Genomic DNA, 12,399 nt, shown 5'->3' with positions numbered 1-12,399 from the left:
TTTTGACTTTTAAAAACTCAAATTTAAACTTAAGTTTATATATTTAAACCATAATTTTTATTCCACCAAAATAAAAATTTCACAGCAAAACTGTGACAGAAAGCTGTGCATATTTCATGGAATTCTTAGCTACCCCGTGTGTGTGTGTGTGTGTGTGTGTGTGTGTGTGTGTGTGTGTGTGTGTATGTGTTACATAGTCATTTGGAAATAATTTTCATTCCTATGTATTAAATTTATTCTAGAACAGATCAACTAAGGAACTGTTCTATAATTTAAGTTGAAACATTAATTCAGAAAAATTAAGAGTTCAGCAGAATTTAATTTCCTATATTCAGCCCAGCATCTTTTAAATGACTGCCATGTTCAAGATATAGTGCTCTGAGGACACAAAGATACAACGATTTTCATCCTTGTCCTAGGGAAAGGCTGTACAATGCTTGAATAATGTGTGTTAAGAGCTAACTCTGAGAATGCCAGGGACTGTGAGACCTAACGAGGGAACCATCTAGAAACACAATTTGGGGAGCCTGCAAAAGAAAATGAATTCAGAGTCAGAATTAGCCCAAGGGACAACCAGGAGACAGATTTTCTAGGCTGAGGGGAACAAGACAAAGCAGGTGGGGGGTGTTATTAGGCAGATTTTAACCAGCAGGAGAAATTCATCTGTCTCCACTATATGAAGATGGACCCAGGAAGTCACAAGCAGGTGTGTGTTTCTAGAGAGTAGAAAATCTATTATGGATTTACATACATCTGTTTTCTATATATCACCACAAAAGGGCTGTAACTCAAGATGCAGAACCTAGTTAGAGGTTATCTGTTTATTCTAGAAGAGAAACCATGAGGGTTATGGGTAGGGAAGGACGCGGATGCATGCCTAGGGTAGAATACTACTGAGACTGCCCCCAAATTTCTAAGTAATTTATGGAGACAGTAGACCAATGGTTTACATGAATTCTAATACAGGGCCAGGGACCCTGAAAATAGTTTAAAATCCATTGATGTCTTGACTGTATCTTGGTACTGCTTTTCCTAGTATTTGTGATTGGAAATTATCTTCCTGGAAGCCTTGATATGCCTATTCCCATAATGATGTTTCTGAGGCATTCTCTACAGCCAACTTACCTAGTTTATGGTATTTTTTTAACAGTGCCTTGAAAACACTGAGACTCAAATTGGCTTAGTGTCTCTTTACTTTCCTGAGTAGCCATGTGTGTGGTAAATGTGGGGAGTCCTCTAGATCACCAGCTCATTGCATTTGAGCACCTATATGTCAAACACCTAGCTCTCCAGGCCCTTCTGATTTCCCACTGCAATGTCTTACCCATATTTATGCAAAAAACTGCCACCTCATCCTAGATTCTAGTAATAACGATGATGACACCAATGATAAAAACAGTCCTTACAGTATGTTGGGCAATTTACTAGATGACTGACAACTGTTTTACTGATGTACATATTTAACAGAACCTTTCATTTGAAGATAGTACACTTTATTGGGCAGCAAGTATGTAACATACACTTTAGTAGGCTCTTTTATATAGTATGTGTAGAGTCCCCATAAATATATGGAGTATTTTTATCCCTGTGTTGTAGTAGAAAGTGAGAAACCTAAGCTAAATAACTAAATTTACACAGATAGGAAAGTGCAGTTAATCTCAGACTTATGTTCACCATTTCAGAGCTAAAAGGTTGATAGATTTATAAAATCCACCACTACATGTGTTATTAGGATCACCAGTGCTAGATAACATGTCTGCTCTATGCTTTGTCTCTATTGAAATATTTATGGATGCATTAATGTACTGAGTGTATACCATCTCTTGATTTTTCATGCAGTTTGTATGTATTCTCCAGTTCCTATGTCCTTCACCTATTAGTTTACTTGAGTACTTGTTTTGTGTAAAAGCCAATGAGATGAGATTGGAAAAATACACAGCTCGGAGAAAGACATGCAAACAAATGTGACAGCATAATTATAGTTGGAAGTGAGGGGAAGAGTCAGGATCAGAAGGTGGGAGCTACTGCTTTTGTTAGACATAAGTCATGATCCTGACAAATATGGCAATTCAATAAGAGGCCAGGGAGTTGAGCACCAGTATAGGGCAAGTTCGGGGAAACATCTCAGGTTCAACAAGGGCTAGTGACAGTGAAGGAGATGAGAGAGATGCCACAGGGCTTTGAGAACAAGGTCACAAAAGAGCCTATAAATCCTGCTTAATGGTGCAGCATTTATACTGTGATATGAGGTAGCCTCAGATGAAGCCTGGTATTTCTCAGTCAGGTAGAATTTATCTTAGTGGATGGTAGAAAGCATAGCTTCTGCTTTGGTGAGAGGGTTATCCCTTGTGACAGCAAGATAATATGATGTGAAGCAGGGGCTGGGGAGTGTAGCTCATTGGCAGAACACTTGTCTAACACAAGTGAGACCCTCTGTTTGATACCCAGAACCTCATAAATATTACTGTCCTGGCTAGTTTTTCTTGTCAGCTTGATACAGCCAAGAATTACCCAGAGAGAGTCTCAACTGAGGTATTGCCTGTACCAGAGTGGTGGGTGGTCATGTCTGTGGAGAATTATCATCATGGGTGATTGATAACTGCTATAGGTGGTACTACCCATTGCAGGTGGTTCTGAGTTATATAAGGCTAGTTAAGCAGGAGCCAGTAAGCTGCATGTCTCTGTGGTTTCAGCTTCAGTTCCTGCCTCTAAGTTTCTGCTCTGAGTTTCTGCACTGATTTCACTCAGTGATAGACTGTTGTCTGGAAATATAACTGAAACACAACTTTTCTACCCCTAAGTTGCTTTTGTTCAGTGGTTCATCACAGCCACAGAAGAGCAAACCAATCCAATGACTTTACAAGAGAGAGTTCTAGTTGAGTTGTGTTGAGTGCAAAATTGTCATCTCCTAAATCACATCTGTTTAACAAGTCCCCAGGAAGTGGATTTTGTAAGGTATAGCATCACATTCCAAAAGGCCATGCATCCCACCCCTTTTACTGTCAGCCCCACATACTGAATGGTGGTTGGTTTAAGGTGCTCATCTGAGAGGCTTCCTAACCTGTCTCTGATTACTGCCCTTGCAGGCTCCTCTGTCTGGGAACTTTAGCTTCTATGATGAGGCTGGTGTTCACTCCGTAAATTAATTCAGTGTGCTCACTCACCCTTCTTATTATTTCCCAGTCTGTTGTTTTAGAAATCCTCTAGAAATGGAAAATGACTATAGGGAAAGATGTGGGGAAGTTTAAGGACCCAGTACTTTATTTCATGTTTTATAATGCAATCTGACACTTGCAAAATTTGGCTATGTTTTCAGCCAAAGAAACACCAGCATTTTTTTTTTCTGTTTAGTGTTGAGTTGATGGCAGAGTTCCCTCCCTGCCTGTCCTCCAGCAGCTTGGGACACCAGGCCCGGTTCCCCACCCCCATCCCATCTTCCCTGCAGAGCCCATAACCCTGTAAAGGCAGCACCTATCACGGTGACTCAGGAGCCAAACAGAGGATAGGAACAATGCTGTCAAATATTTTTGTATTCTCCCTAGATGGCCTTCCTTTCACTCCCAACCATGGACCCTGAGAGTGGGGAGTTAGTTGTTCTTCCTAGTACAGAAAGAGAAAATGTCTTCTTGCTGTCAGTGCCATCCCTTATCTTGGCTCATTATTTCTTTAAACATCCCTAAATGTGGCTTGGCAATTTCACCTTCTCATGTAACTGAAGTGGAAGCAAAAAGGTGGTTGGAGTGCTTTGGATGTTTGCTCTTGGGCTTTCTTACGGCTTCTGCCTCTCCTCGAACCGAACCAGATGTTTTCTTGTTAAAGATAAAGGCAATCAGGACAGCAATTCAGGACATGACTCTGATCATCACCTCGGGGAGAAGCCAAGGCCACGTGACAGTTTTCTATTAGCCACAGTATGTCAGGTTTATGTAGCTGTCAGAGAGGGTGATTTCATTTCACACCCATTTGTGATTTCTTTGTTGTTGTTGCCAGTTTTAAATTCCAGGCACCATCCTCAGTAAACTGAATGGGGCTATTATAAGTGCACATTCTCATGCTAAGGGGAGCCAATGTTTCAGATGCTGGCTGGACCCCTCCACTATTCTTTACAAATAGTAACTTTGCTCAGTTTCAGCACAATAAAGCTAAGAAGGTACATGGTCTGTCCCCATTTCATGGATGAAAATTCCAGACTCGGGAAAGTTAAGTGTCTAATATTTGTCAGCTGGGGTTGTAGCTAAGCATCCAGGGGGGACAAGATAGGGAAGGTAAACTAAAATTTAAGAGAGAACTCTTCTTCAGTCTTGCAAAGTTTGCACCAACAAGTGTGTATTCTACTCTCAGCGCTGCAAGCTGTCCTCCCTGGGTGCTTGGAGTCTTATTTCTTATACACATTCTATCTCTGGCCCTTGCGTTGATGAACTCAGCCTGCAAGGAGAAGCAGATAGAAGCAGGAGAGGTGGTCTATAGGTTCTGAGGAGATGAGCAGACATCCAGCCCAAAGATGGTAGTTTCATCACGATAGGGTGAGCCGTCTCCATCTGTATTCTACCCCCTCATATGCTTCTCAATCAGTGGTTTGTCTCTAGTATGGATAAGGAAGAAGATAGCCTTCATGGGAGAACAAGCTTCTGCATCCCACAGAGAAGATTCTAGAGCATGTCACAGGATAGTGTGGACACACAGTCAGATTTTCTTATTTCATATTGCCAAGTCCACAAATACCCAATGTGCCTGCTGGTCTCAAAGATAAGCCAAAGGCACACATATTTTAAGAGTCCTGGAAGGTCTTGGAAAGGGAATTTAAATTGTTCCAGAGAACAAGATAAAGAAGATTCAGCCTTCAATACCTGAATATTAGTGAAGAGCTGTGCCTTCCTAAATAGCTTCCACTCTTAAGAGTCTTTAGGACCCCAAGGAAGTTTTAAATAGAAACACACTTTTCTCTTTTGTTAACAAAGGGTAATTCCTCTAATATAAGGAAGTCCTTTGTGTAGACTTTAGAAAAGCATAAGCCTTGGGAGACCACAGAAACCAAGAACCCACAATGTGAGCACTAAAATCCCTTATAGATTCAATACCTCTAAGTACTTATGTGTGGAGAGTGAGGTGTAATTGGAGCATGGCTGAAATGAAGAACAGTTAGTAGTATTATGATCTAGTAGCTTGCTTGAGCATTGAAGCATTATATGTGAAAATTACAGAATAGTTCCTATCTATAGGCAAACTTCTGACATTAAGATCTGAGAAGGTCAGTTGACAGTGACATAGCATCACTATGCCACCAGAAACACATTAAAGAGACATGTTAAGTGGTGTTAAGCAAATGGGCCACAAAGAAGGTACACTTGCCTCTTTGATCAGGTTCATGAATCTGGGTCCAAGGCGCCATGGCTTGTGTCGGTGGCACTGAAGGGAGCTGACCGTCAGCTGTGAGGCACGGTGGGAGGCAATGGCTACCATGTACACAGCATCGTACATCAGAGCTGCTTCAGTCTGTGGAGAAGAACATGGGCCATGCCCTCAGTTCCGTCTTTATCACCTCCCTCTGCCCATGCAATTGTCTCTCCTCCCTTGCTATTTGTCTGATCTTACAGGCATTTTCTTCTTTAGCTAAACAGTGTTCAGTCACTGATAGCTGTTTTTATGCAAAAGCCAACTTTACATCCCAGAGTAAATTAGAATCCTACATTTGGTTTTGAGTTATTAAAAACAAAACAAAATAAAAACTCAGATCAATTACAAGAGACTTTATTCCAGAAACATATTTTTGGAGTATCTTCTATGTTGAGCTCTGTGTTGAAATTAACTACTCTGAGTTGAATCTACTAAGACTCATTATTTAAATATCAGCTCTTCTCTCTCAGCTGCTCCCTTCCTTCCTTCTTTCTTCCCTCTCTCCCTTCCTCCCTTCTTTTCTCCCTCTCTCCCTTCCTCCCTTCCTCCCTGCCTCCCTCTCTCCCTCCCTTCCTTCTTTCTTGTTTTATATTTTGGAGAAAATACATTCTTGCCGAAAGAACCAATAGGTGATGCTATTATTAACGGTGCTTGTGTTGGTCACTTTCATTGGCCAGCCTTGAGGAGGAAAGTTAGAGTTACAGTATGAAATTCAACGGCAAGTTCAGAGAGGCCCTCTGAGGTACAGGCCTGTGAATCAAAACAAATTTGCACTTGCCTTCATGAGTTACCATGAAAGAGATTAGAAGTGGTTAATTCTCTTTTGGAATAGTTATCTTTTCCTTCTTTTCCTCATAAAATTCTTCTCACTTGCTAAATTTTATATAATACTCATAGCATTTTGTCAAATATACTGCCCTGTGGTTTTGGGGATAAAAATCTCATAATACCCTCATATTTTACTGGAGGGCTTTCTTTGCAACTTCAAATATATTAGCTCATTTGAAATTCTCAGTAATTCTCCAAAGTAAGCAGAACACACAGATAAAGTTACTTATTATATGTAAAACTGACCTCAGGCAAAATATTGATTTATGGAAGCAAATATGTATATAGCTGGAAAACTGACATAAATCTGGAATCCAGGTTCTAGCAAAAAAGTTTTGTATATGGTTTTCTGTAATTAGTTGATTCATCTAATATTTGCTATTAATTATGTCTTTATGGAGGTGGAAAGAGAGCATAAGTGGTGGATGCTATACCTTCCATCGGTTTTGAAGCAAGAGATACGTTTATTATGAACCCCCGTGATTCTGTACAGTCTCTGTCATTAAATGTTAAGTTGTTTCTTACTTGATTAAAAACAATGTGATTTTTTTAAAAAAAAGTAGAAATGATGCAAATTCAGCCTTTAGTACAATTCAGCACAATTCATGATATAAAACACAATTTAATAAACATTTACAGAATGAGTTAATTTTTCTTTTTGTTCAGAATGAGTTATTATTGATCCATATATTAAAACAAATTGTATTCTTATAAGAACCACATAATACCAAGATTTAACACAAATCATTTTACTTATATACTTGACACAGGGGAGTTAGGTTGATGGCCCTGGCAATGGCAATTGTTAAGCTTGATTTTTTTGATTAATTTGGGATTTATACAGTCCACTTTGTTGATGCGAAGCTGAGTCTTGTGGAGATTGGCTGGTACATATCTACTCTGCTAATCACTTCAGGGGCATCGATTAGGCCCTGCTTGCCTTACTCTAGCTTCCTCGTTCTTTACCATTCTGCTCTCCTCATTTGGTTTAATTGGAAGAAAGTGAGTTATTGGCAGGTTACTTTGTAAAATGGAATCAGTATTAACAGTGGACATTTACTGAGCACTCATTATACATCTGACCCTGTTCAGAATCCATAGGAAACAATGAACTTTTGTTCTTTGTCCCCTTGACTTCTTTATGGAAATAAAATTAAGAGATGAAATGGTGTCTGTAAACTAATAGTGAGAAAGCCAATATTTGGATCCTTAAAGTTGGTGGTATAAGCTCTGGTCCCATCTTGTCCGATTACTTAGTAATAGCAGAGTAGCTTGACAAAGGCTAAAATCCCTTGACCATATATATCCTACATGCCATACATGCCAGTACCACAAACATCTTTTTTTTTTTTTTCAGGACAAGTCCTTCAATTGTGAAGCATTTAAAAATTAGCTTATCTATTCTTTAATAATTTCGTCCATATATACAATGCATTTTGGTCATATTCACCCCATTAATGAACCTCTTCAAATTCATCCAGGCCTTCCCATCTCTCCACCCCCCCCTCCCCGGTCTCTTTTACAACCGCTGAGTCCAGTTAAGGATGCTCATATGATCACGGATGTGGAGCCATACATTGGAGCACAGGCAACCCATGATGGGCCACACACCTGAAGAAAAATGGCTCCCTCCAACTAGTATCCATAAACTGTCGTCAGCTCTTCAGGTAAGGGTGAAGCCTCATAAACCCTTTCTCAGTGGAAGACCAACTGGCTTGATCTTGTGCAAGTATTGTTTGGATAGTTACAATTACTGTGAATTCATGAATTCAATAATATCCCAGTCATTTCCAGGAGACATTATTGCACATTTCTCTTTCCCCACCTCTGGCTCATGTATGTATCTTAAAAGCTTGGATAAAGTAACTTTGATCAATGCCCCTAAGAAAATCTTTCACAACAACATAAGCATATTGAAAGATTCTTCTAGCAAATATATAATGTTTTGATTATTAGAACAGTTTGCTGTAAAGGGTTAAACCAGGGGGCTTTGGGTGCTTAAGTTCTTCATATTCCAAAAGGAAGTCTGGTCCATGACTGGTTTTGGGGAAAATATCTTGAACTAAATTTATTGAAAAGGATGTGTTTGTATTCCTAGAGTCTGGGGCCATGCAATATTTATACTAAAAATGTGATTGTGGAAAATGTCACCTTTTGTTCCGAAGTGCTGGGCTATGCTGTACCAACTGAGGTCTGGAAGGGCTGGAGACTAAGGTCAATTACGTGGGTGCTCTGTGTGTTTGGGTGGGTTTCCTGGTTGGCAACTCTTCACTGGTATAGTCACACATCATCTCTGTGTGGCAAGCAATTTCTAGGGAGCTTCAATGGTATAAAACACCTATAAATTCAAGCGTGTTAGGGCTCTGCCCCTTGTGAAAATTTCCTTTGCTGATTTTACTTTTTACTCATTTTTCCCCTGTAATAAGCTGCTACTATAAATACGACAGCTCTGTGTTCTTTGTGCAAATAATGAAGTAATTAGGACATGGTGGTAACTAACAACACAAACCAGTGAGATGTCCCATCACCTCACAGACAAGGACAATTGGGATACTGTATCTCCAGTGGGAATGCTGCAAAGAAAACCAGTTTTGGGAGAACAAATGGGCAAGAGGCATAGGTTTCTTGTTACTCTCTAAATTTGGAAACAGTTGTAGATAAGGAAGGGATTGGGAAAGTTGTCTGTGGGAACTCTGCTGAGGGTGCAAGCTTGTGGAAGCGAAGCTGGCACTGGGGAACCCCAAGTACGGGAGGAAACATTGCCCATTTACACTGAGCACTGAGCACACAGCAGGTAGAATGGCCTGTTGGTGAGTGAGATTTGGGAATGTGTTTGGGAAGGTGGCAAGAGACCAGCACAAGCAGTCTAAAAACTCAGTAGTTAGGAAAGACATCCCAGAAGTCTCACTGAAGGTTTGGCGTTGTGGTTACCATGACTTGAGCCTCTGTGAATGTTTTCTGGCTTTAGATAGAGAGCAGGAGAAATAGAGGAAAGAGGACTGTAAATAGAGCAAGTAAACACACTGGAAAATGCCTCTGGTCATACTAGGTTACAAAAGTGTCAGATACTGTTTCACCTCAGGCAACGGCATCATAAAGAATGTGTTTCATGAATAAATAAGAACATAAATAAATAATACAATAATTCTTCTGCTCTAGTTTCTCAAGTAACCAAACTTTGGATGTATTAATTAGCACTTCAGTTGATAAAACTCTCTTTATAATCTCAAGATTTTTTTTTGTCAGTAGGGTAGAATAAGGGTTGATTAGACCTTTGCCTGTTAGAATGTCCTTTGTTCTTTTATTGACTAAAACCAGCAAGTGTTATCAAGTAAATTTATTCCTATACCATAGGAATTTGTATGTTATCTAACATGTTTAGTGGAAGGACACTACGTTGGTATTATACAGATTGTATAGATTTACAGAACAGCAAATAGACGTAGAGAGGCCACTTTCTTTGGGGACATAGCCAAGACCTAAACTTTGGTTTCCTTTGTCAAGAAAAATTTGCCTTTTCTATTAATTCATAAGAGTCTCCATGAAGATGTGGCTATCCAAAGATGTCTTTCCCGTGGACCACAATTACAGAACTGTGAGATGTAAGAGAGTAGGATGATGCTCCCAACTCTGCCTCACACTAGGAGTGCATTTGTGAGCCAGGAAGGAGAACGACAGATATGAGGCTCTGTGGCTTCTGTTTCCTTGACATCACCGAATCACCCCCACCCCGTTTGTGTTTGAATGATGAGTGTTCCTCTTAGGCTTGGGTAATTGAATATTGGTTCCACAGATAGTGGTGCTGTCCACTCTCTTTGCTTGGTGTTTGCAGTTGAAGATGTGATGTCTCCCTTTCTTCCTGCTCCAGCACTTTGCTGCTGCCTCTATTGACTCTCCATCTAAAATTGTAAGCACTCTGTCTCTTAAGTTGCCCTTGGTTGTTGTGTGTCAGAACAAAAAACTAACACTTGTCATCATGGGCTACAACCAGAGAAAAGTTATTCTGAATGTGCGTCATTCCATCTCACCATCAGTACAAAGCCCAATTGCTTGAATGAGCCCTGTAGTTCTGGGAAAAATGTAAAATTCAAAAAATCAAAAATTCAAAAAGTAGGTTTTACAAAAACCATTCTAGACTTTAGATATGCTAATTAATGCTCCAGTTGGGAAAAAAAACACTTAAAAATGTTGAGATGCTTTTGAATTGTGCATTTCACTGTTTTGAACTGAGGCAGGCAATGGTTTTCTTAACTCACTTCCTAAAGCAGGCTTTTATTTCTTTATTTAAAACTGTTTTAAAATCTAGATTCAACTAAGTTGATTTTGGGTGTGATCGACTTCTCTATTTTAAGGTATAGATGTATTTTGATAGATATGATGATATTCTTTGAGGATGCTTTAGTATACAAAATTCTAAGAAAAGCTTTGAGAAATTACCTTTAAAATAGAACCAGCATAGAACGGAACCAAGCCCCTTGAATGTGGGTGTCAGTAAGAAGAACTGGTCAGTCTATGGGGTGGGGCCTTTGTCAGTGGAACAGTTTTTATCCCTAGTGTATGAATGAATGTTGGGAGCCCATTCCCCCATGAAGGGATACTCTTTCAGCCTAGATACATGGAGGAGAGCCTAGGTCCTGTCCCAAATGATGTGACAGACTTTAATGGTCCCCCATAGAAGGCCTCACCCTCCCTGGGGAGCGGAATGGGGGGGTGGGATGGAGGGTTGGTGGGGGGCATGGGAGGATGGGAGTGAGAGGGAAATGGGATAGATAAGAAAAATAAGATCGCTTCTAATTTAAATAAAAATTTTATAAAAAAAAAAGAAGAAAGAAAGGCCTCATTCGAGTTATTGTGCTGGCCGTAGGCGAACTTGGAGCTAGCTCCTTGTGCCCCATTTCCTGCTCGCGTTTTCTGCTCCGTGCGCCGATAGGATGTCCCACAAGCAGATCTACTACTGGGACAAGTACTTCAAGGAGCACTATGAGTACTGGCATGTCATGCTCCCCAGAGAACTCTCCAAACAAGGACCAAAAGCTCATCTGATGTCTGAAGAGGCGTGGAGGAGACTTGGTGTGCAACAGAGTCTAGGTTGGGTTCATTACATGATTCATGAGCCGGGAGCTGCATATTCTTCTCTTTAGACGACCTCTTCCAAAAGAACAACAAAAATGAAGGGCAGCTGGGATCACCTAATCTTTTTCGAAGTTAATGTATATGTGTATATAAGGTAGTATTCAGTGAATACTTGAAAAATGTACAAATCTTTCATCCATACCTGTGCACGAGCTGTATTCTTCACAGCAACAGAGCTCAGTTAAATACAATTGCATGTAGGTTATTTTAAGTTGTTCAGGATAAATTTCCTTGTAGTATTTTCTTAATATAAGTAGTGCCTGTTTTACTTTACCTGTTACTTTTGTTAAATAAAGCTTGTGTGTTGCATTTATAAAGAAAGAAAAAATAAGTAAGTCAATGTGTAGTTAAAACAGGCTTTCCCCTTTATATTATTTACTAATTGTTATATGCTCACATCTATAATCTATAAACATGTGTGGCACATGTAAGAAAATGACTATGATGACGGATGCAGGCAATGCATCTGGAAGAGCACCAGGATGATACATATGAATTTTAGAGAACACAATTCTATTATATCAGTGGAATTATTCATAATCACTTATTATCTGGTTGCTTTACTGTTGTTGTGATAAAATATTCTGAAAATTCAATTTATTTGCAATTCCAGGTTACAGCCTATTGTCTTGGGGAAGTCAAGGCAGTAACTATTAGGATCGCCTCCACAAATCAAGAGCAGAGAGAAAATAAATGTGTGCATCTATGCTTCCGTTTTTGCTTGGTCAACTACCTTTTTATTTTTCTTTTGCATAGTACCTCTGAATAGAGAATGGTGCTGCCCACAATGGGCTAGGTTTTCCTTCATCAATTAACAGTCAAGAAAATTCCTCATATCCCTGTATACATGCCACAGACCAACTTGAGCTAATAATTCCTCTTTAATTTTCTCTCCTCAGGTGACTCTAGGTGTTGCCAAGTTGACAGTTAAAATTAACCACTGTGCTTACTAGTAATGCCATTAAATGTTAGTTTATAAAATTAAAAAAATAATTTATTACTTTAGAATAACCTCCATTTTCATTAATAAGGCATGCTTCTTGC

At 39.6% G+C, this 12,399-nt stretch overlaps 2 protein-coding genes across 9 annotated transcripts in view; one reads left to right on the top strand and one right to left on the bottom strand.

The window, feature by feature from the left end:
* Grik1 (glutamate ionotropic receptor kainate type subunit 1) overlaps nucleotides 1-12,399 on the bottom strand; it is a 366,206-nt gene that overhangs the window by 85,577 nt on the left and 268,230 nt on the right. For all 8 annotated transcript variants that reach the window (XM_035444247.1, XM_035444249.1, XM_035444248.1 and 5 more), the window contains one exon: nucleotides 5,350-5,493. In XM_035444247.1, coding sequence (XP_035300138.1) covers nucleotides 5,350-5,493 — 144 coding nt within the window. The remainder of the gene's footprint in view (nucleotides 1-5,349; nucleotides 5,494-12,399) is intronic.
* LOC100771339 (cyclin-dependent kinases regulatory subunit 2-like) lies at nucleotides 11,154-11,529 on the top strand. The gene is given in 2 exon segments (XM_035444254.1): nucleotides 11,154-11,339; nucleotides 11,341-11,529. Coding segments are annotated over 2 exon segments (240 nt in total). The 3' UTR covers nucleotides 11,395-11,529.

The sequence above is a fragment of the Cricetulus griseus genome, chromosome 4 (assembly GCF_003668045.3).
Source record: "Cricetulus griseus strain 17A/GY chromosome 4, alternate assembly CriGri-PICRH-1.0, whole genome shotgun sequence".
NCBI classification, from domain to species: Eukaryota; Metazoa; Chordata; class Mammalia; order Rodentia; family Cricetidae; genus Cricetulus; species Cricetulus griseus.
This window is presented reverse-complemented; position numbering and strand designations above follow the sequence as displayed.